The sequence below is a fragment of the Archocentrus centrarchus genome, chromosome 14, assembly GCF_007364275.1.
Source record: "Archocentrus centrarchus isolate MPI-CPG fArcCen1 chromosome 14, fArcCen1, whole genome shotgun sequence".
In the NCBI taxonomy this organism is placed as follows: Eukaryota; Metazoa; Chordata; class Actinopteri; order Cichliformes; family Cichlidae; genus Archocentrus; species Archocentrus centrarchus.
In genome coordinates this window covers 22,358,478-22,382,100 of record NC_044359.1, presented here as the reverse complement: position 1 = coordinate 22,382,100, position 23,623 = coordinate 22,358,478, and the positions used below count along the sequence as shown (strand labels likewise).

At 40.2% G+C, this 23,623-nt stretch overlaps 1 protein-coding gene across 1 annotated transcript; it reads left to right on the top strand.

Moving 5' to 3' along the window:
• Nucleotides 1-5,610: 5,610 nt before the first annotated feature.
• LOC115791842 (complement factor B-like) lies at nt 5,611-22,034 on the top strand. Its single transcript, XM_030746120.1, has 18 exons — nt 5,611-5,730; nt 6,590-6,790; nt 6,885-7,070; nt 7,684-7,860; nt 8,145-8,231; nt 9,491-9,630; nt 9,823-9,967; nt 10,070-10,198; nt 10,695-10,790; nt 12,532-12,666; nt 13,370-13,476; nt 13,764-13,893; nt 17,338-17,476; nt 17,584-17,657; nt 19,621-19,721; nt 20,423-20,552; nt 20,657-20,706; nt 21,252-22,034. The coding sequence occupies exons 1-18, from the start codon at nt 5,673-5,675 to the stop codon at nt 21,423-21,425; spliced, it is 2,259 nt and encodes a 752-aa protein (XP_030601980.1). The 5' UTR covers nt 5,611-5,672; the 3' UTR covers nt 21,426-22,034.
• Nucleotides 22,035-23,623: the final 1,589 nt, after the last annotated feature.

Sequence of the window (23,623 nt, the reverse complement as noted above, 5' to 3'; positions counted from 1 at the left end):
TTGGGAGCAGGCTGGATTGTAGTGGGAGGCCACATAGCGGGTCGGGCCATCTACAGGAATGTGGATCGGCCCTCACCTGCCTCACTCTCCCATACCCCAACTGCCTTCCATTTTAATGCATCTCACAAGTCACTTTACACGGGTAGGTGGGACTTACACTTAAAAATAAATAAATTCCAATCAGGCAATTGGAAAATGCATATGTTATGATAAATTATAGATGTTCTGCAGTCAGGAAATTGGGGAACAAACTTGAATCATAAATACATGGACTCTTTTAGGGATTATTTTTTACTCAATGAATAAAGGACAAATGTTTAAAGGTAAACTCCAGTAAATTAATTAATAAACAGTGAATCAACCAAATAATAAACAATTAAATAATACATTAGACAGAGAGCAACTGTAATGGTCCGGGGTCCTTTGGACCCAGTGTGTTTTTTGTTTTGCTTCATTTTGTCTGTTCTGTTTTGGGATTTCTTTTGGTTGTGAGGTTTAATTGTTATTTCTAGTCCCTGGTGTTCTCTCTCTATTCTGTGTCAGGTCTGCGTCTCTGTTCCATCGTCTTACTTCCTGTTTTATTTTGATAGTCGTCCAGTTCTGGTCTCTTGTGTTTAGTTTTGCTTCCCCTGGTCTCGTCAGTGTTATCAGCGTCACCTGTGTTCCCACCTGTTTCCTCTTTCCTCATCAGGCCTCTTGTGTATTTAAGTCCAGTGTTTTCAGTGCCTGTTGTCGTGTCGTCGTCTATGTCTCCTGCTGTGTGTCCTCTTCTGCTTAAGTCTGGTATTTTTTTCGTATTGAGTTTTGCCACTAGCTCTTCCTAGTCCGGCCTTTTGTTCAAGCACCAGTAATAAAGTGGAATTACCTTTTAAGTTTTGCCTGGCGTGTCCTGCTTTGGGGTCCTCCTTCCTGCCTGCCACACAGACGTTTCATGACAGCAACTGATCAGAAAGTACTAGACTAACTTCTCTGTCTCAGTGCATCTTATCTTGAGGCCTGGCCACAAGGACGCATAATTAAAACATCAGGAAGATGATGTGCTTATGAATCCACAGCTGAGGAGTCATGAGTCATGAAAGCCAGCTTGGACAAGACTGAGTGTGACAAAGGTCAACTCGTAGCACCCAGAGATTGTTTATGTATAGATAAGAGGAGGCTGACAGTATAAAAATGTTTTGGTTAGACAGGAACACGGGCTCAGAGAGTGAGTGAGTGCACACTCTTACTCTGAATCCCCACATGCATGTGTGTATTTTTTCTGATTCTTTAATACATTAAATGAATTACTTTTTTAATTAAAGTGTTCCAAGTGTCTTCCTTCATAAAAAACCTGTTTACCTGTCAACTCCATATATTATAAACATATTACAAAAAAAAAATTATATAAATAAATAAATAAAATTTATATAAAAAAATAATTATTTAATTTAATGGTATGGTATGGGTGATTAACACTATGGTAGGGGTTGAGTGGCAGGTGGGCTGGGTTGTCCTGTGCTGCTGGGGTTGAGTCTGTCCTGGCTGTTGTGCCTCCTGGGCCTTGGGTCTGTTCACTGTCCCTCGCCTCGTGTGGTACTTTGGGTTCCTTTTCTAGTTGCCTGTGCTGCCTGGGTGGGACCGGGTTGTACTCTCGGCCTCTGTTGGCTTTGTAGAGGGCCTCAGACACTGATGTAGACCCACCTACATGTTTCTGCCCTGGCATGGGGGTTTCCACTGCTTCTTGGCCTTTAATGCAGATTGCTGACACTTGGGTTCTTGTTGCCATCCTGTGTTGTGATGTCTGGACTCACCACACTGACTGATTTGGTTTCTGATACTCTCTTTGTCCTTGTTTAGGGGTCTGGATGCTGGTCATCACTGAGGTGCAAATTTTGATTCTTCTGACCACAGAACAGTTTTTCACTTTGCCTCAAACATTTTAAATGAGCTTTGGCCCAGAAAAGATAGCAGAGTTTCTGGGTCATGTTCACATATGGTTTGTTTGCATGAGAGAGCTTTAACCTGCATTTGTGGATGGCACAGTGAATTGTGTTCACAGACAGTGATTTATGGAAGTGTTCCAGAGCCCATGCAACGATTTTCACGACAGAATCATGCCTGTTTTTAATGCAGTGCTGCCTTGAGGCCTGAAAATCACAGGTATCCAATACTGATTTTCAGCTTTGTCCCTTGTGCACAGAGATTTCTCCAGATTATCTGAATCCATCCATCCATCCATTTTCTTCCGCTTATCCGGGGCCGGGTCGCGGGGGCAGAAGCCTAAGCAGAGAAGCCCAGGCTTCCCTCTCCCCAGCCACCTCCTCCAGCTCATCCGGAGGGACCCCAAGGCGTTCCCAGGCCAGCCGAGATACATAATCTCTCCAGCGTGTCCTGGGTCTACCACGGGGCCTCTTCCCAGTGGGACATGCCCGGAACACCTCACCCAGGAGGCGGCCAGGAGGCATCCTATTCAGATGCCCGAGCCACCTCAACTGGCTCCTTTCGATGTGGAGGAGCAGCGGCTGTACTCTGAGCCCCTCCTGGATGGCCGCACTCCTCACCTTATCTCTAAGGGAGAGGCCAGCCACCCTTCGAAGGAAACTCATTTCTGCCGCTTGTATTCGCGATCTTATTCTTTCGGTCACTACCCAAAGCTCGTGACCATAGGTGAGGGTAGGAACGTAGATCGACCGGTAAATCAAGAGCTTCGCTTTTACGCTAAGCTCCCTCTTCACCACGACGGACCAGTGCAGCGTCCGCATCACTGCAGAAGCAGCCCCGATCCGCCTGTCGATCTCCCGTTCCCTTCTCCCATCACTCGTGAACAAGACCCCGAGATACTTAAACTCCTCCACTTGAGGCAAGAACTCGTTCCTGAGCCGGAGATGGCACTCCACCCTTTTCCGGCTGAGGACCATGGCCTCAGACTTAGAGGTGCTGATTCTCATGCCAGCCGCTTCACACTCGGCTGCGAACCATTCCACTGCGAGCTGGAGGCCCCCCCCTGATGAAGCCAACAGAACCGCATCATCTGCAAAAAGCAGAGATGAGACTCTGAGGCCACCAAGGAAGAAGCCTTCCGCCACCTGGCTACGCCTAGAAATTCTGTCCATAAAAATTATGAACAGAATCGGTGACAAAGGGCAGCCCTGACGGAGTCCAACACCCACAGGAAACGAATCCGACTTATTACCGGCTATACGGACCAAGCTCTCACTGTGGTTGTACAAGAACTAAATGGCCCGCAACAATGGGCCAGACACCCCATACTCCCGCAGAACCTCCCAAAGGACACCCCGAGGGACACGGTCGAATGCCTTCTCCAAGTGCACAAAGCACATGTAGACTGGTTGGGCAAACTCCCACGCACACTCGAATATCCTTGAGAGGATAAAGAGCTGGTCCAGCGTTCCACGACCAGGACGAAAACCGCATTGTTCCTCCTGAATCCGAGGTTCGACTAACGGACGCACCCTCCTTTCCAGCACCCTGGCATAGACCTTACCGGGGAGGCTGAGTAGTGTGATCCCCCGAAAGTTGGAGCACACCCTCTGGTCTCCCTTCTTAAAGATGGGGACCACCACCCCGGTCTGCCAATCCAATGGCATTGCCCCAGATCTCCACGCGATGTTGCAGAGGCGTGTCAACCAAGACAGCCCTACAACATCCAGAGCCTTCAGGAACTCAGGGCGAATCTCGTCCACCCCAGGGGCTCTGCCACCAAGGAGTTGTTTAACTACCTCAGTGACCTCACCCCCAGTGATGGTCAAGTCATCCCCCTCATCCCCAGACTCTGCTTCCACTACAGAAGGCGTGTCAGATTATCTGAATCTTTTGATGATATTCTGTACAGTAGATAATTAGATATTTGCATTCTTAACAAACATTATTCTGAAATTGTTCTGCAATGTGTAGATGCAGTCTTTTGCAGAATGGTGAATTTTTTCCATCTTTACTTCTGAAAAACTTTTTATATCAAATCATGTTAATGACCTGTCATTTAACTTAAGTAGTTGCCAAATGTTACTACAGCTGCTTCTTTTCGTACCGCTTTGCAGGCTTTGTTGCACCTGTCCCAACTGTTTTGAGGCGTGTTGCTGCCATCAAAATCAAAATGAAGCAATATTTTTCAATTTTTCAATGTTTTATGCGAATGAGTGTATGTACGAAAAAGTCCTCTCTTGCAAAAATGAGACTTTTTTTTTTTTTTGGTTCATGGCTGGAGTTGTTACAAAGCTTTTACAAAGGTTTTTTTTCCAAAAGGAGGCGCTAAGAGGAAACTTAATAGTGTCAAAGGGTTTATGCCCTGGAGGAATTCATGTGTCCAGTCTGTAAAGGTAAAATGTAATGTAATGTAAAAGTAGTTATCCTGTTAGTTTATGTGGTCTGTAAATTTGCAAAACAAACAATAAATTAAAGTAAAATAAACAATTTCAAAAAACAGCTTGTTTTCTACAAAACAAGCTCAAAGTCAGAGGGAGCCAGAGGTACAACAGAGTGTTTAATCAATGACTGGATCAATGTGTCAATAAAAAGGCCTGGTACTTTTGGGAAATGATGAAGCAAATTTTTGTACTTTGTCTCGATTTCTCAATGACTGTTTTTTTGATGCAACAGTGTGACACATAACAGGCAATCCTGGATTGAACAAATTTACTTAAGGTCAGGACACACAACACAAACCAAAAGTTAACACGCAGCCCACATTTGCACTTAATTAATTTAACAGTTTCAAATATGCCGTTAACTGCAAAACTATGAGGTAAATGAAAACAGCACAGGTCAAAACCATTCAGGGTTAAGTTTGTGACTGTGTTGCATCCCCGATGATTTCAACTAAACTGTAGGCATAGATGATTAATGATTGGGACCAAAACAGTGAAAGAGAATTTCTTTCCATTACTTGCTTCATATACGATCTCAGCTGCTTTGTGTTTGTTGATTAAATCTGCACCAAATGTTTTCAGCACTCTTTTGCTACATGCACAGTGAAGTTTGGCATTGTTTTGATGACCTAAGCAGAATTTTCCCTGAAGAAGACATCATTTGGTTGTAAAAACACATTGATACAGAATCAAGTGTGTCTTTAATGGAGGACCAGCTGAAGGTTCAAAGATTTCAGCCATGCAGTATCAGTGTTTGGCTTCGTGTCTTGTGTACTCTTCATTTGTTAAACTAGATTTTCACATAGTTTTACACAGAGTGATGAAACTCTCTCCATCTTTATTTCTGAAAGATACAGAGACGCTTTTTATAGCAACTCTTATTACTAATTAATCTAATCAGGTAAGCAGATGCTCTACTAGAATATTTAGTGATTTATTTATTTTTGAGCATCAAACCAAAAGACTCCTTGTTCTTCCTGACATCATCATATATTAAAAACAAAGCAAAACTTGAAGATAACACCATGTTCGAGCTGTGGAAATGTTGTAATGTAATCATTCATGAGCATAGATAATATATATAATAAATTCTAAATGAGTTAAGTCCATTGAAAATTATTTTTGTAAATGTGGAATTGTAGGAATTGATTCAACATTTTCTGTGAAACACATGTATTGATCTTCTTGTCCTGGTCATAAAGTTAATAAGTACCAGGATGGTCTTTGTCCACCCCGTCTCTCTAAACATCACTGTGTATTCAACTCCTACACTCACATTTTAAACTGTCCTCCAGTTTAAGCATCAAGATGGGATTTTCTATCCACTGCAGTTGGCTTGCTGTGCTTTCATGTGCCCTTTGGATGGGTAAGGTGCATTTAGTTTTGATTTTAAAATAATGTATGTACAATGTTGCATTTCTGATAATGTTTTTGTCTTGTATTTAAGTTTACACACTGCATCAAACTAAAATTTTATGATTTAGATAAGAAAATTGATCAATGTTCAAACATTTTAAAATGTTTATTGAATAATACATGACTATTTCAAAAAAATCAGGTATAGATAATCCTTCTAATCATCATTTTTTAGACTCTTGTGCATATTTTCCTGCCTGCTTATTTTTTCTTAAAGTGAAATAATTTTATGTATGAGGTCATTATAGTGTCAAAATAAATAAATAAATAAAAACTCCACAAGCTGCATCATCGAATGTGAAAATTTCAGTCAATATTCAAAATGTTTTGGCATTAGACATATATTTTTTTTTAATGTTTCATTTGTTTTTGTTTTTTGTTCCTTGAATTTTATTTTTTTTTTTGACTGTAGCAACATATCTTAAAAGTTAAAGATTTTTTCAGAAATGTAAATCTCTACAAAAATTTGTCCAATAGATATTTATGGAAATTAGTACAGAAGAAGAATTAATGTTGCTTTTTAGACATTAACTATCAGAATCTTTCTATTACATTTTTTTTTTTTTTTTTGCCTTAGTCACCTGTGGAAATGTTTTGGCAACATTTTAGCCAAACAAAGAAACAAAAATGTATGAAAATGTTTCTCAGCACTTACATACATTTTTCCTGCTTTATTCTTTTCATAATGTATACTTTTAAAGGGGCACACTTTGAATTTTATACTTATTTAGTTATTGTGTAGTGTTGATATGTGTATGAAAAAAAACTGTTACATTTTAGCTTCTGGGTACTGTGGACTTGTTTTTAAGGAATTGGGGTACGATGTGATTGCACAGTGGAGAATTTGCAAGAAGCGAATTTCACACTGAGTAAGAACCTGGAGACTGGCAGCATCTTGGTCTACCGCTGTCCTGAAGGCTACTATCCATATCCTGAAAGGACCCGTTTTTGTCAGCGTAATGGCAGCTGGAGACCACGACCCAGAAAATTTCCACCTCAGAAATGCAAATGTGAGTGGCAACAATGTTTCTCACTTGCTTCACACTGCTTGATAACAACATAGCAACTAGGGTTTTTTTTTTGTTTTTTGTTTTTGTTTAACAGTGGTTGAATGCCCAGACCCCAATGTGCTCGAGAACGGAAATGTCTCGCCCCCTCAGGAAAGGTACTTTGTGGACAATGAGACCACATATGAGTGCTACTCTGGTTACAAAATGCGAGGCTCAGCCAAACGTGTGTGCTTAAAAAATGGGAAGTGGAGCGGCTCGACCCCAATCTGCAGCCTTGACTGTAAGTCCTGAACAGTGATCTAGTTTGATCTAGTTTTCATTCTTGTATTTTTAAAAATAATATTGCTACATATTTTTATACAGGAAATATTATTTTGGGGGAGCTGTTATACTTCACAGATTAGGAATTTGATTATCCTTTTTTTTATCCTGGTAAAAGTCTCGCTGAGATTAAAATCTCTTTTTTAATAGAGACCTGGTCAAGAGAGCAGTGAAAAGTACAGCAAATACAATTTAACAAGTAAAGAAACAAGCACAACTGACATTAAGTATACAAGTGAACACAAATGTAAATTATATACAATAACAGATTATTACAAGAGCAACATTATAGCAGTCACACTGACCAAGAGAGCTATTCTTCTTATTCATACTCACAGTATAAAGAATATATAATTTCTGGGTTTTTTTTTTTGTTGTAACCCTATTGTGCTCTTTCTCTTGAATATTTATTTGAAATTCAGACCTTCCATTTTTAAAAAATATTTAAATATTGTATTTGTATACTACTTAAGGACTCATCACTTGTCTTCTCTTTTTCAGGTATGAGACACCCTTATTTAAGGCATATTTAATTTTATGAATTATCTTTTGTTTTTTATTTCTTACCAAAGCTGGGGATCATTGTGCTGATCCTGGTATCCCACCTGGTGCCTCAAGAGATGGAAACATATTTGGAGTTGATGACACGGTGAGATACACCTGCAATAGCAACCTGTTTTTGGTGGGCTCCAAAGAAAGAGTGTGCCAGGAGAACGGCCAGTGGACTGGTGAAGAGCCTCAGTGCTACTGTAAGAACGATACCTGCACATGCTGTTAACACTCTGTGTTTTCTTCTTAGCCAATCTCTGTTCTTGCATTTTAAATATTCTGGTTGTGTGATTTATACCATATATAAAGCCTCAGTGGTGGGACACCAGTGATGGAACATGTCCTGCGGTGACTTACTGGCTGTTTAGGCACACAGATGCATGCTGAGCGACTCACGTGTGCAGTGACTAGGACATGATCCCTCACCAGCTTCCCACCTATAAATGCTATCTATAGTATTATATTGCAGATTTACTTCTTGCAGACAAACACACCTTTGACACGCCGCTGGAGATTTCAAAGGCATTTGGCAGTTCAATTAAAGAGACCCTAACCACTTCAGAGTCCACTGGTAAGTTCTAACTCAATCTGATTATCACTTATTGGTCAACAAGTATATACACTCACTGAACACTATATTAGGTACACCTTGCTAGTACTGGGATGGACGTGCTTTTGCGCTCAGAGCTTCCTTAATTCTTCATGGCACAGATTCAGCAAAGTGCTGGAAACATTCCTCAGAGAATTTGGTCCATATTAACATGATAGCGTCACACAGTTACTGCACTTTTGTTGGCTGCACCTCTCCACCACATTCCAAAGGTGCTCTATTGGATTGAGACTGTGGAGGCATTATGAGTACAGTGAACTCATTGTCATGCTCACAAAACCAGTTTGACATGATGTGAGCTTTGTGACCTGGTGTGTTATGCTGCTGGAAGTTGCCATCAGAAGATGGTTACACTGTGGTCATAAAAGGGATGGGCATACGTAGGCTGTAGCATTTAAAAGATGCACAGTCATTACTAAGGGTCCCAAATTTGTTAACAGCTCACCACCAGCAGCCTGAACCATTAATACAAAGCAGGATGAATTCATGCTTTGTATGAATGTATGTTGCAGCAGAATTTAAGACTCATCAGACCAGGTGATGTTTTTCCAATCTTCTGTTGTCCAATTGTTGCGTCTGTGTGAACTGCAGCCTCAGTTTTCTGTTCTTAGTTAACAGGAGTGGCACACAGTGTGGTCGTCTGCTGCTGTAGCCCATCTGCTTCAAGGTTTGGACACATTGTGTGTTCAGAGGTGCCTACTTTGGCTGTAATGAATGGCTGTCCACATTACTGTTGCCTTCCTGTCAGCTTGAAGCAGTCTGACCATTCTCCTCTGATCTCAACAAGGCATTTTTACCCTGCTGCTCACTGGATAATTTCTCAATTTTTGACCAGAGATGGTTGTGCAAGAAAATCCCAGTAGATCAGCAGTTTCTGAAATACTTGAACCATGTCTAATGACTAAATGCATTGAGTTGCTGCCATGTGATTGGTTGATTAGATATTTGTGTTAACAAGCAGTTGAAGAAGTACTTAACAAAGTTACCAGAGAGTTTTGCTGGTTAGGCATATTTACATAACAAAAAAACCAAAACAAATTGTTATGATGACTGATTGTGTAATGAGAGAATTAATGTTAATATAATAATGTGTGCTTCTTTTTAGTTAATTCCATTTAAACCAACTCCTCCATATAATGCAATAATACAACTGCTGTCTGTATAATAATCTATCAAGAGTGACAGTGCTTTGACTTTATGCAGTATCTTTTGTTGTTCAGATGACATACAGGGGGAGAGAAGAATCAGGATTTCAAAAAATGGGACACTAAACATTTACATTGGTGTGGATATTTCTGAGAGCATAAACGAGGATTATGTAAATAAATCCAGAGATATTGTCACAAAACTTATTACAAAGGTGAGAAACAAACACAGACATGCAGACTGTCTGGAATGATGTAAAAGCATACACTCAAAGCTTTTTATTTTAGTGGTATACTGCCACAGACGAGTACATGACACCATGTAAGTTTACATGTGTTCACTACGTCGTGTCCAAAGTTCATATGAGATCATCCACTTGTAACTGATTTTCTTTATGTACCAACAGATTTCATCCTTTAGCGTGACTCCAAACTATGAAATCATCTTTTTCTCCTCTGAGCTCTATGAAATTGTCAACATCATTGACTTTTTGCAAAGCAAAGCAAAACTACAAGACGTCAAATCTAAATTAGAAGAATTTGTAGTTGGTGGTGAGTAAAGCACAGAGACACTGTTATTGTACTTTTTTACTACTCAGTTTGTTCCTAATAAGATAAGTAATGTGTGTTTTGTGTGCTTGTTTGTGATCAAAGACAGAAACACTGGAACAAATCTGAACATTGTCTTTAAGAAGTTCTTGGAGAAAATATCTTTCATAAAGGAACAAACTGGAGAGGAGGGTTTTAAGGAGCATCGTCATGCCATCATCGTTTTTACAGATGGTATTTCCAGCCTTTTGATACCCATGAGGATTAAGTCATCATTAACAATAAGAAGTGCCCTCACTTAATGCTATCACAATATGTGATTTTTGGCATTTATAATGCCTTGAAATATGTGATGTTTGACTTTGGAAAGATGTTCTCACAAGTTTCATCAATCACAGAAAAAAGACAAAGGTTTTCATTTCCTATTAAGAAGCACCCCCACCCCCTGTCTTTTCAATTCATAACTGGGTACATATTATCAATGATAAATTTGACCTCACAGTGATTAAAGGGTTAATGGAGTTGTTTGAGCAGTGACGATGATAATTTCGCTCACTGCAGGAAGATTATGAATGTAATTATTCAGGCTGGCTCTAGATTTGATTTGAAATTTGGAAAAATGTGCTTCTCTACATTTCTGCTAGGAGTTCCATAAGAAAATATCCATCACACTCTTTTTAAACATTTTGTCAGTGATTTACATCATGCTAACACAGTTTTCCCACTGCAGGTGCTTATAACATGGGCGGTTCACCAGCACCCACTGTGGCACAAATAAAAAACATGGTGTACATGAATGAGGCTAAAGCCAGAGAAGACTATCTTGGTGGGTTTTATATCTGATTTGTGCACATTTCTAGTTTGCTACAGACTTTCATCATTGAACCTCAATCCTTCCTTATAGACATGTTCTGCTGATACACAATACCAGTCAAAAGTGTTTTTATTTCATTTTTTTCCTGCATTGTAATTTAATACTGAAGTCATCCAGACTATGAAGGAACACATAAGGAACCATGTAATAAAGTTAAAAGTGTTAACCAAATCAAAATATGTTTCAGATTTTAGATTCTTCAAAGTAGCATCTTTTGTGTTGATTACAGCTTTGCAAACTCTTGGCATTCACTCAATCATTTTCAGGAGTGAGATGATTTTCCAACACTTTTGAAGGAGTTCCCAGAGGTGCCGAGCACTTGTTGGCTGCTTTACCTTCACTCTGCAGTCCAACTCATTCCAAACCATTTCACCTGGCTTTATATGAGGTGATTGTAGAGGCCAGGTCATCTGACAGAACACTCCATCACCCTCTTTCTTGGTCAAATAGCACTTACGTAACCTTGAGATGTCTTTGGGATTGAAAAACAAATGATGGTCCCACTGAGCACAAACCAGACAGGATGGCATGTGGCTGCAGAATGCTGTGGTAGCCATTCTGGTTAAGTGTGCCATGGATTTGGGATAAATCACCATCAGTGTCACCAGCAAAGCTCCCCCATACCATCACACTTCCTCCTCCATACTTCATGGTGGGAACTACACATGCAGGAACCATCCACTCACTCTTTCTGCATCTTCCAAGGGCATTGTGTTTGGAACCAAAAATCTCAAATTTGGACTCATCAGACCAAAGGACAGATTTCCTCTGGTCTAATGCCCATTCCTTGTGTTCCTTGGCCCAAGCCATTCTCTTCCTCTTGTTCTTCCTTATAAGTGGCTTCTTTACAGCAATTCCACCATAAAGTGCAGATTCAGACAGTCTTCTCTGAGCAGTTGATGTTGAGATGTGTGTGCTGCTTGAACTCTGTGAAGCATTTAGCTGGGCTCTTATCTGGGGTGCTGTTAACTTGTTAACTGAGGCTGGTAACTGATGAATTTATCCTGTGCAACAGAGGGAACTCTTGGTCTTCCTTTCATGGGGCGGTCTCGATGAGAGCCCGTTTCATCATTTGATGGTCTTTGTGACTGTAATTGAGGAGACTTTCAAAGTTCTTAAAATTTTGGGACTGACTGACCTTCATTTCTTAAATTAATGATGGATTGTGCTTTTTCTTTACTTAGCTAAGTATTTCTTGCCATAATATGGATTGGAACATTACTCAAATAGGGTTATTGACTGTAGACCAACTCTACCTGTTCACAACACAACTGATGGTCTTGAACACATCAAGAGGGCAATAAATCCAAGAAATGAACTCTTGACAGGCACAGCTGTTAACTGAACATTCCAGGTGACTACATCATAAAGCTGAGAAAATGCCAACATGGTGCCTATTTGAAGAATCTAAAATGTAAAAAGAATCTAAAATATAAAACATATTCTTTTTTGTTTATTAAATAATTCAATTCAAATTTATTTATATAGCGCTAAATCACAAGTCACCTCTTCATAGTTTGTTTGACTTTAATATTAATCTACGATGCAGGAAATGAAAAATCACTGAATTAAAAAGTTTGTCCAAACTTTTGGCTGTTACTGTACAACAGTTTTGTTGCGTGCTTTAATGCATAGTGCCCTTTAATATATCAAAGAATGAATAGTGGTCATATTATGTTTCATTCTGTTACAGACATTTATATCTTTGCCGTTGGGGATGAAATCTTTGATGAGGACCTAATGCCCCTCACGGCAGGAACTGGAGAGCACCATTATTTCAGAGTGAAAGAGCTAGAAAAACTAGAAGAGACTTTTGATGAAATGATCGGTAAGTTGTGTTTGAAATGAACCATGAAAGCCTGTCTGTTTGTAAATTCAGATATGTGTGTATTTGTGTGTTTGCATTCATTCTAACATTTACCACACAAGGGAGACAAATGATTGCTTGCATGGTTCTTTTGTTTCCTGAAGTACCTGAGATCAGAGCAATTACTCTTTATCTAGCCTGACAACACTGATGTAGCATGTATTCAACAAGACTTTAAAAGGACCTGAGATCATAAAACTCGCCAGTAAAGTGTTTACTGAGAAAGCAGAGCAAGATTATTATAATGAACTAAAATTCAACTAAAAATTTAAACAATGTGTGAATAAACCTTAACATTTTCAAATATCGACTTTTAATTTACAAGTCATTAGTCGATGAGCATGCAGTTTCATGCACAGATCTTAAAACTTTGTACCACAGACTTAATGTTTAAATCAGTTTGACCTCAAATGAGTGGCCGAGCCCATGAAATCAGCAGGAAAGTGTTTACAGAGATCAAGACAAAAAGCTGTTTTCCCACAGACTTCTTCAGGATTGCAGCCTATCGTCATCTGATGGCCTTCTAATAGAATGCAGGTTTAAGGCACTTCCCAACTGACTTTATTTTTCTGACCTAGAAGCTGCATACATGTATTATACTGTGTTTGTGAACAAGATTGGATTAGATATTTTTAATTAATACACACTTATTTTTTTCATGCAGATGAAGATGAAGTCAAGGGTCTCTGTGGACTTTACAAAGAGTATAAGGAACCCCGCAAGGAACACAAGAGGAAAATGTATCCATGGATGGCATTTGTTTATACCCAGGTTTCACAGTTTCATTTAATTCAGCAGAGAAATGTGTTTTAAAATATAAATCTCAGCCATTGCATGTTTGTTTAAAGAGCCATCCAAAATCTCACTCCTTCTATTTGACCATTATAGTCATGATAAATATAATTTTTTTTGACATAAATATTTTGATAGGTGACCAAACATTAGAATTATCTACCATGTTGCCATGCTGTTGCTACAAGATATTCTACAGAGTAAAATAATGAACTCATGCAATAGTTTAAGTATATTATATTTTTGTTTTTTATTTCATATTTAAGGGTGTAGACGATCCAAAGAAATGCATGGGTTCTCTGGTGACCCCTGAGTTTGTCTTGACTGCTGCTCACTGTGTACATGGATATTTACCTGAGAACGTCATCGTTGAAATTGATGATGAGCGCGGCAAATGTAATCAAAAGTGTTTTATTTTTGTTATAGATAAATATGTTGATGTCAAGTCCATACCTGTCAAGTTTTCTATTTAAAAATAAGGGAAAAATTCCGCAGCTGAAAAGTCCCACAACATTTTCCGGGTCCAAATGCTCTTAAATAAACAGCAACGACAAAACCAGAGACTGTTCACTGTTAAATATTGTAACATACCTTATCAACTGCAGCCATTTCCTCTTCTCTTTCTCATCGGTAAAATCACAGCTGAGTGTTTTTTTCTTTAGTTGGATCGGTTAAAACAACCAGGGACACAGCGTTACAGCATATTGATCACGTGACAGTGTGGACCTGGAAATGGAATTTTACGTCATCACTTAACAACTGGATATGAAGCCATCAACCAAGTTGTATAATTGGCCATTTGCATTTAGTTGCAATTGAGGCTATAGGAGAAAGGAATAACATCTTTGGAGAGACAAAAAGTGAAGAAAAAAAAAACCACCCTAAATATGTTTAGAATTACAAATCAGTGAGTGGGAGTGGGTAGGTGGGTTTGGTGTCTAAGTGAGGTCCGGGGGTTGGAGGGTGCAGTCGAAGTGAGGTCTGGGTGATGCCAAAGCGTACGAAGGCTTTAAGTACACAAAACACGGCAACAGCAGTGGATTTCAGGTTTCCAGTCTATCTCCAAAACTCTCTGACGTCACCAGAAAAAGTCACTAAATTTGTTGCTAGTCACGTTCTGTAAAAAAAAAGTCACTACAGAAGTTGGCAACACTGAGCCCAACCGAGGTCCAGTTGTTGGTCCGGGCTTGTTCCCGCTGTCGGCACTAAGCTTGCGAGAACTGCCATCCAGGCTACTGTGGGTGGCAGTTCTTGCAAGGCTAGTGACAGAATTCAGTTTGGAGGAATTTGTAGGAATGCTTTTTAAAAAATTATTATAATATGGGAAATTTACGGGAAAATACTAATAAGGGAGGATGGCGGGACTGTGGGGTAAAATACGGGAGTTTCCCCGGCAAAACGGGAGACTTGACAGGTATGGTCAACTCACTACTGAACTAGTTTGTTTGTACTTCTAAAGCATAGATCCTCAAATCCAGGCATCAAGGGCTGGTGTCCTGCAACTTTCAGATGTGTCTCTGCTTCAACACACCTGAGTCAAATATATAGTTGCTGGTCATAAAATATGAATATCATGAAAAAGTTGATTTATTTCAGTAATTCCATTCAGCAAGTGAAACTTGTATATTATAGTCATTCATTACACACAGACTGATATATTAAAATGTTTATTTCTTTTAATTTTGATGATTATAACTGACAACTAATGAAAAACCCAAATTCAGTATCTCAGAAAATTAGAATATTGTGACAAGGTTCAATATTGAAGACACCTGGTGCCACACTCTAATCAGCTAATTAACTCAAAACCACGGCTTTCAAATTATGCCGGCGCCAGGCGTATTTTCCACCAACTCCAGCACTCTGTGCTGTCTACTTTTTAATTTTCCTAAAAAAATTTTTTGCGCCGTCCGCCATCTCCATTTCCAGTGCCATGTGGACGCACTGGCAATATTTACATTCTTTCAATCTGAGCCATTTGATTGGTTCACAACTGCCATGTGACTGCCATGTGACTATTCATATCGTCTGCTGCCGTCATGGCTTCGGTCTCGGTCACAAGGTGCCTGCTACTTTGGCACGCCCCCCTGCTACTCCAAAACAATTTGAAAGCCCTGAAAACACCTGCAAAGGCCTTTAAATGGTCTCTCAGTCTAGTTCTGTAGGCTACACAATCATGGGGAAGACTGCTGACTTGACAGCTGTCCAAAAGGGTGCTGCCAGCACAATCAATCCCAGGAAAAAAGAAACAGACAAACAATAGGGTGTTTAGGTTAAAAAAAATTCATCTGGTACTGTGCTCATGTTGAACACCGTAGACAGACATAGACGAAAGGGTCAGGGCATTATGGAGCCAGATGGCAGCACCTAGCCAAAACAGTTCGCTGATAGTGATGGATGTTCGCCAGCGGCCGTGGTACACCAGATCCAGCTCACACAAATCACAAAGAGGGCTGTGGGGAAGAGACTCTGTCACACAGTGACCCAGAGAGATATGATTACCAGCCTCAAGGCCGGCTAGGGAGCCGAATTCTTGATAATGCAGATGTTGTTTTGGAACAGGCTGCTTGTTATTTTCCAGCAGCCTTCAGTTTCACTGGGGAACCCATTCAGTAAATCCAATAATCCAAGCTGTTCAGTTACCATCGCCGCCGTGCAGAAGCGAACTTTATCTCCAGATCTAATCCCTTTTGCCTGCGAGCACGTTCTCAGCTGGACTACACATCCAGCTTGTGGCTCAGGTCCAACAGGCTCTGAGTCTGAGTTTATACGGCTCTACACAGCCCATCCATCTGGTTGTGCAGTCTCATCAGATGTCGAACTGCTGCCCAGATTTTCTTAATTTCCCGGTAAATCAGGTATCCTCTAATCCCAGACAGAAGAGATCCCGTTATCAAAAAGCCGAATGTATATATATATATATATATATATAAATATATATACACGTCTTCCATGCCCTCCACCGCCAGCACTAAGAGACACACAGGTCTCCACGAGCAAACCAGACGTATCCGGCGGGGTCTGTTCCACTCACACAGGCTCCCCTTTCCCCGATCTCACTGTGGAGAAAATACGATCAATGGTGTTCAGGGCCCAGTTTGCCAGATCCATGTTGCCTTTTAATCTTATTCTTATTCAGTCAATGTGTAAGAGACACACTTACAGCAAGCAGCAAGCAGGAGAGATGGGGGAGGGCAGGAAGGCAAGAGAGAGATAGAATGCGACCGTCTCCGTCCGAGAGGAGGAGGGAAAAAAGATAATCAAAATGAAAGAAATAAACATTTGAAATATATGTGTCTGTGTGTAATGAAAGAATATAATGTATAAGTTTTACTTTTTGAATGGAATTACTGAAATAAATCAACTTTTTAATGATATTCTAATTTCATGACCAGCACCTGTAGAAGTCATTAGCAGGACTCTGGAGAATTTGACTGCATACTGAGGAGGTAATTCAACCATTTGATTCAGGTCTGTTGGATCAGGGACACACCTAAGGCTACATTCACACTGCAGCCTGAAGTGACACAACTCCGATTTTTTTGCCTTTATGCGATCTGTATCTGATCTTTTCATGACAGTCTGAACAACACAGATCCGATGTCTGTACAGCCAGGTCACATGTATCCGATCTGCACGTCATTGATACTGCATATATTTGGAAATGTGAACAACCCTGCAAAAAATCGGAATTGGGTCACTTCAGGTTGCAGTGTGAACATAGCCTAAAAGCTGCAGGACACCGGCCCTCGAGGCCTGGATTTGAGGATCCCTGTTGTAAACCCTCGTAATCACATTAATATTAATGCACTGGATTTTTTTTTCTCTTTTTTGTTGCAGTTAAAAAAGCAAAAACATTAATATTTCACTCAAACTACAGTGTTACTGCTAAAAAGCACAAAGGCATTAATGAGTTTTATGACTATGATGTGGCTCTCATCCAACTGGACGAATATGTTCAAATCTCCTCTGATGTGAGGTAGGAAATCATGTGATACTGTGCCATTACATTTGCAGTCCTGTTCAAGGGTTTATTGATGTCCAGTTTGAATTGTTGGCATTAAATTTTAATGAATTTTTTTTCAGAACCATTTGCATACCTTGCACCCTGGAGACCAGTGCTGCTCTGCATTTGGTGGATCAAACATGCGAGTCACAAGGTGCGATAACTCTGCCTACATGCTATATCACTCCACTACACAGCTAGATCTAGATAACAATAAAATGTCTAATTTTACATAGAGCTGGGTGATGTTGCTGTAGACTGTAGGTTGTTCTTGCAGAATTAGGTTTGGCATTCCCTTGCTAAAATAAGCAAAACTCTCACAGGAAAAGATCTGCACAGAGGTGCAAGTTACCTATGCCGAGTGCACTAATGCACCCCCATACCAACATGCTTGTTGTGCTCTTCAAAAAAGATTTTAAGAGAGAATTTCATATTTCAAATGAGAGTCTTTCCATTTGAAGTCAATTAAAAGACTGAGTTGAGTGCAAGTGGTTGCAGACCTGGTCCCTGTCTTCGAAGCAACCATTGCAAAGGCAACAAGATCGCAAGTGTACTACACACAGTCATGCTCCAGCTTCCAAAGACAGTTTTCTCTAGTGTGGTATGGGGTGGAGCTTCAGGGGGGGCTGAGAGGATGGCACACCCCTGGCCCGGACCTAGAGGGGGCCCGGATGGGAGAGAGGATAAGATTTCAGGTAGCCAGGCCTCTATCACGTCCGAGGAGAGCTGAAGAAGGCGGGCTCTCTCCAGATGAGCACGGTGTATGGCTACAGGAATAGCCAACTTTACATCACCCATCATTCATGTTTTAAGGCCCTTTCACACCAGACGCGTAAATTCCGTGCGAATGTTTCCTGCGTTAAAAATATTTTTTGGACTCGCCTGTTCTTAATGCAGCCGTTCACAACGACCGCATCATTTTACAGGACGAATTTGCGGCATTTATTTTTTCGGATCAAGTTCGATTTTTCTGACTTTTCGCAAGCGAACAAACAGGACTGACCAATCAGAGCGCTGCATTTAGCAGCATGTGAGGTCATAGCTCAAAACGCGCACCGATGTACTGAATATACAGTGATGTGGGAGCAATAAAATCATAATATTTTACCTCAGACACACAGCTACACGCTGCTCCGGGTCAGTCGGCTCTCTGATATTATCCTCTGCCTCCTCACATGTGATCCCAACTCTGCCAACAAGAGCTCAAACTGTCCCACTGACATCCTGAAATATGTGCGAAAGCATCCGTGATGCAGCTTCAACTCCGGGATCAAACCATGAAACTCTCCCTGCTGCTGCTTTCTTATGAATTGGATGAACCCATAAACTCTTTTTCTTCCTTCTCTTGTTTAGAAACATCAGGGCCTCATTACATCATCGCTTGATGTCGACTGCATTTTTTTTCCACCATGCGTTATATGTATAGGGAGGATTTAGTCGCAAAAACGCAATGCGTCCGGTGTGTATGTAGGTTACACGACAGGTTTGCATCCGAAAGATTCGGAATTTCGTGTTGTTTTTACGCAACACATCTGGTGTGAAACGGCCTTTACATTTAACTTTATGACACGCAAATTTTCAGGTGGATCGCCGATATTTTCTCCAAGTGTATTTTGGTTCAAAACTAAGTGGAGCATTTTTACGGACTAAGCTAACATGAGTGGCACTTCATATAAGCATAAAAGGGAAGCGGCAAAGGGAAAAGAAAAGGAAAAATCAGGGCAAGGAAAAGCCAAGTTACAAAAACTGGACACATATTTGTTTGTTGTGATGTTATGATGAGCTTTATTATTTGGGTATAAAGGGCCCGGTCATTTGCCCCGCCCCTGGCCTGGCTCTGATTTGTTCCGCTAGTGGTGTGGTTGTATTGTGAAGCACAATTCACGGAGACTTAGAGACCGGTCAGTTCCCCCCCCCCCAGATTATTCTTTGTTGCTTTTAGCCTTTCCTCTTGTTTCTGCAGAAACTTTGACTTATCTAAATAAGAATTTGTTAATAACTGCTTGCTTTCTTAAATAAAGGTAAAGACTGAAAGAAAAAATGACTGTATGCCACCATTGACTCCTGCCTCACCACTGCAGGGCTTGACTGTATTTTTCTGTCTCTATCATCTGTAGAGAAACTTCTGTTAAAGAATCATCTTGAACGACTCAATTTCCTGACAAGGACAAAGAATGTGGTAGACATAAAAGATGTTCATGCCAAGCTTGGAGATAATGTAAGTTTTATATTGTGAGCTGTGTTGCACATGTGTATTTGTGTATATACAGTGTATCAGAAAAGTGAGTACACCCCTCACATGTCTGCAGATATTTAAGTATATATTTTCATGGGACAACACTGACAAAATTACACTTTGACACAATGAAAAGTAGTCTGTGTGCAGCTTATATAACAGTCTTCATGTAGTGCAACAATTCGTCTTTTAAGATCCACAGAGAGTTCTTTGCCATGAGGTGCCATGTTGGAACTTTCAGTGACCAGTATGAGAGAGTGTGAGAGCTGTACTACAAAACTGAACACACCTGCTCCCTATGCATACCTGAGACCTAGTAACACTAACGAGTCACATGACATTTTGGAGGAGAAATGACAAGCAGTGCTGAATTTGGACATTTACGAGTGTAGTCTCTTAGGGGTGTACTCACTTTTGTTGCCGCTGGTTTAGACATTAATGGCTGTATATTGAATTATTTTGAGGGAAGAATAAATTTACACTGTTAAATAAGCTGCACACAGACTACTTTTCATTGTGTCAAAGTGTCATTTTGTCAGTGTTGTCCCATGAAAAGATATACTTAAATATCTGCAGAAATGTGAGGGGTGTACTCACTTTTGTGATACACTGTAAGCTTGTCCTTTATGCTTCACCTAAAACTCAGTTTGAGCTTCAGTTTTTCTTCCAACTCTTCAATGCAGAGATACGAATGCATCAGACATGCAGTAGGTGTAGAGGGCATAACACAGGAAACACTGACGGAAGCTGTGACAGATAACTTCATATGCACCGGTGGTCGGGAACCTTTCAGAGATCATATTGCCTGTACAGGTATGTTTCGTCTTTAATATAAAATTTTATACTCCAACACAGCAACAGTGGTGCAGATGAGTGACTCAGGCTTATTTTTTGTATGTATCTGTTTCTTGGTACAGGTGACTCTGGAGGTGCTGTGTTCAAAAACTTTGAATATCGCACAGTACAGGTAAGCTGCAACATATCAGGTGCAATTAAAGAAACTGCATTTTAAACTTGGCTGGTATCCCCTGCCATAAACTGATCCTGCTATTCTTGAATAGTTCTGAACAAAGACATCAAAACGGCAACCCTTCAACTTGAATAAAGGCAAATCTAGCAAGTAGAGTGGGTAGTGAGCAAAGATTTGGTGTTGTGTGTGTGAGTTGCCACATGTCGGTAAGCTGACAGTTCTGGGAGAAAATTTTTCAATACACAACCCTATGATTGTTGGGGAGAAAACAAACAGTAAAAATGATTAGCAGTGTACAACTGCTCCATGAGGCAACCTGGATGGGAGGGGAAATCATTGAAATCTAAATCAGGTACTTTGTTTTTATTTTTTTAGAGATGAAGAAAAAGAACTTGTTGATCACACAGCAGCAGTATATCACAACTGTCAGCTTGTAGAAAATGTCCATTACAATAAATATGTTAATGGAATTCTTGTTAAATATGTTAAATAACTAAATGTTTATTTTTTGTTGTTTTGTTTTTGGGTTGTTTATTTCACAGGTTGCATTAGTCAGCTGGGGAAGCATAAATGTGTGCAAAGATGGTGGTGTTAAAGAGTCAACTAAGACATCCAGAGATTTCCACATTAATCTTTTCAGAGTTGTCCCTTTTCTAAAGTCTGTACTTGGGAAGAAAGACCAGGACTATGAGCCACTTGTGTTTCTGGAAAATTAAATACTCCAATACTGTTTTGGAGTGTCTCTTATATGATGTGTGCTCTGTTTAAAACACTGTCTCAATTTATTTTGCTGATTGATGCTTGTTTTCAAAATGCACACATCAGTGCTGTGAGCAGTGTCAGTTCTGCTGTTCTGTACTTTAACTCATTTGCAGAGATAATTATTCATAATTCAGCATTTTCTGAAATAAAACCAACTTCAAGCTGTGTTGTTTAGCTGTGGTCTTAAGAGAAGCCCATTCAAACACACCCTAGATCAGGGTTAGAGATACAATTGCATGCATAAAAGAAAATAACGAAACAAACATTTCTCTTCATTATAATATGTACTGATAACAAATTAAATTAAAGCCGCAAGCAGTGATGATCGGGCCCTCGCACACGGGTGCGCGTCAAACTGTGGCGCGGGTGAGACATGCCACACTTGGAGGATGTCACGGGCTCACCTGGATGCCGTCAGCCCAGTAGGCTACTCGTACCTTGCATCATTTGGCTGCCAAATGTCTCCCGTTTCCACTTGGTGGCATCTGCAAATGCCCACTAATTACATGTCATGATGCTATATGTAATGCTGGCAACCATCAATAAAAATGTGGTGCTCATGGGATGATTATCAGTTTACTGCTGATTTCTTTTCCCCACTAGGTGGCGTTATGAGTGTGATGCAAAGCTGGTAGATAGGTGTGTCTAGACTCATTCACACTTATGAAGCATGTGAAGTTTGGCACAGATTGGACAATGTATATTTGAGATGTGTCAATTTGTTGTCCTGTTGTACATGATTGAAATCCCAAATTCATAAAATATTCTATAAAACCTAGGATAACTTTTGATGGGCTACTTGTCCAGATGATCTGGAGCCATTTTGGTCTCACTGGGTCAAATGCCCTAAGGAGTTCATTCAAGTACAAGACCTGAAAATGGCAAAAAAATGACACCTTAAATTGAAGCTGACTGACTTCCTGTTGGGTTTCGGGTATGGCTCCAAGAGACTTTTTTGCACGTCTTAGGATGTTACATGAGCCTGCACAATTTCAGATATGTAGATAAACTGTAGCACGGGGGCTATGTATAAACATGGTATTTCATAATATTTCCAGTTGCCACTAGGTGACCCTTTACCTTTTACTGGCTATATGCAGGTCAGTGTGTTCAGGATAGGAGGCATATCAAACCACGGAGGTTTGGTGCAGATTGGGCAAAGTAGCTTTGAGTTACCGCAATTTTTGTCTTCATGATGAAACATCATAATTTGAAATGCTGCCAGGGTCATGCCCTATGGCAAAAACTCACAGTTTTGAAAACAATGTAAAGCCAACTCCTTGAGGCTTTCCAGGCGAAATTTGAGATCGTTCTGCTCAACCACTTTGGAGCTGTACCTCAAAGTGTAAAACATGACATTTCCTGTTCCCACTAGGTGGCGCTGTGCCTGTTAATAAATACTGTCATATGTATGTGTTCGGGGCGGACCCCTACTGAAGAAGTTTGGTCCAGATTGGATTATGTAGGTATGAATGAGAGGCAATCGAAATTTCCTGGCAAATAAGCAAAATTCACAGAGGCATCACGGCCACACCCCTTGTAAAAACTCACCAGTTTTTAGATTTCAATTCCCACTGGTGTGTAGATTACACTGATCAAATATGATGTTGATAACATTCAAAACCTAGGAATAGTTAGAGAAAGTATGAGGGCAGGAAATCACCCATTTAATTCAAAATGGCAGACTTCCTGTTGGGTTTGGGCATTGGAGCTAGTAGTCTTTTTTGTTCATCTGGACATCTTACATATATATACCAAATTTCATACATGTACATGAAACACAGCAGTGGGAATTGAACTAAAGGTGGCACTGTAGAGCCATTTTGAAAGGGCCATGCCTGAAACCATTAAAATACGTAAATTTTCACCAGACCTGAAAATTTCACGAGTTTTGAGCATGTTTAAGCCCTCAAAAAAAGCAATTCATTTGCCTGAATAATTACTCATACTCTAATAGAAACCCTAGCCATATCCTCTTTACACTGAACAGACTGTTTTGCAGCAGTTAGTTAATTAGGGCCCGAGTACGAAATGTGCAAAGGCCCTATTGTAATTGTAGAGGCTCATGTAACATCCTAAGATGTGCAAAAAAGTCTCTTGGACCCATACCCGAAACCCAACAGGAAGTCTTCAGTTTAAGGTGTCAACGTGC

Coding starts and splice junctions, on each gene's coding strand:
- LOC115791842 (XM_030746120.1), top strand. CDS start 5,673: ATGGGATTTTCTATCCACTGCAGTTGGCTTGCTGTGCTTTCATGTGCC. Junction 7,861..8,144: donor TGAAGAGCCTCAGTGCTACT/GTAAGAACGATA, acceptor TACTTCTTGCAG/ACAAACACACCTTTGACACG. Junction 12,667..13,369: donor GACTTTTGATGAAATGATCG/GTAAGTTGTGTT, acceptor TTTTTCATGCAG/ATGAAGATGAAGTCAAGGGT.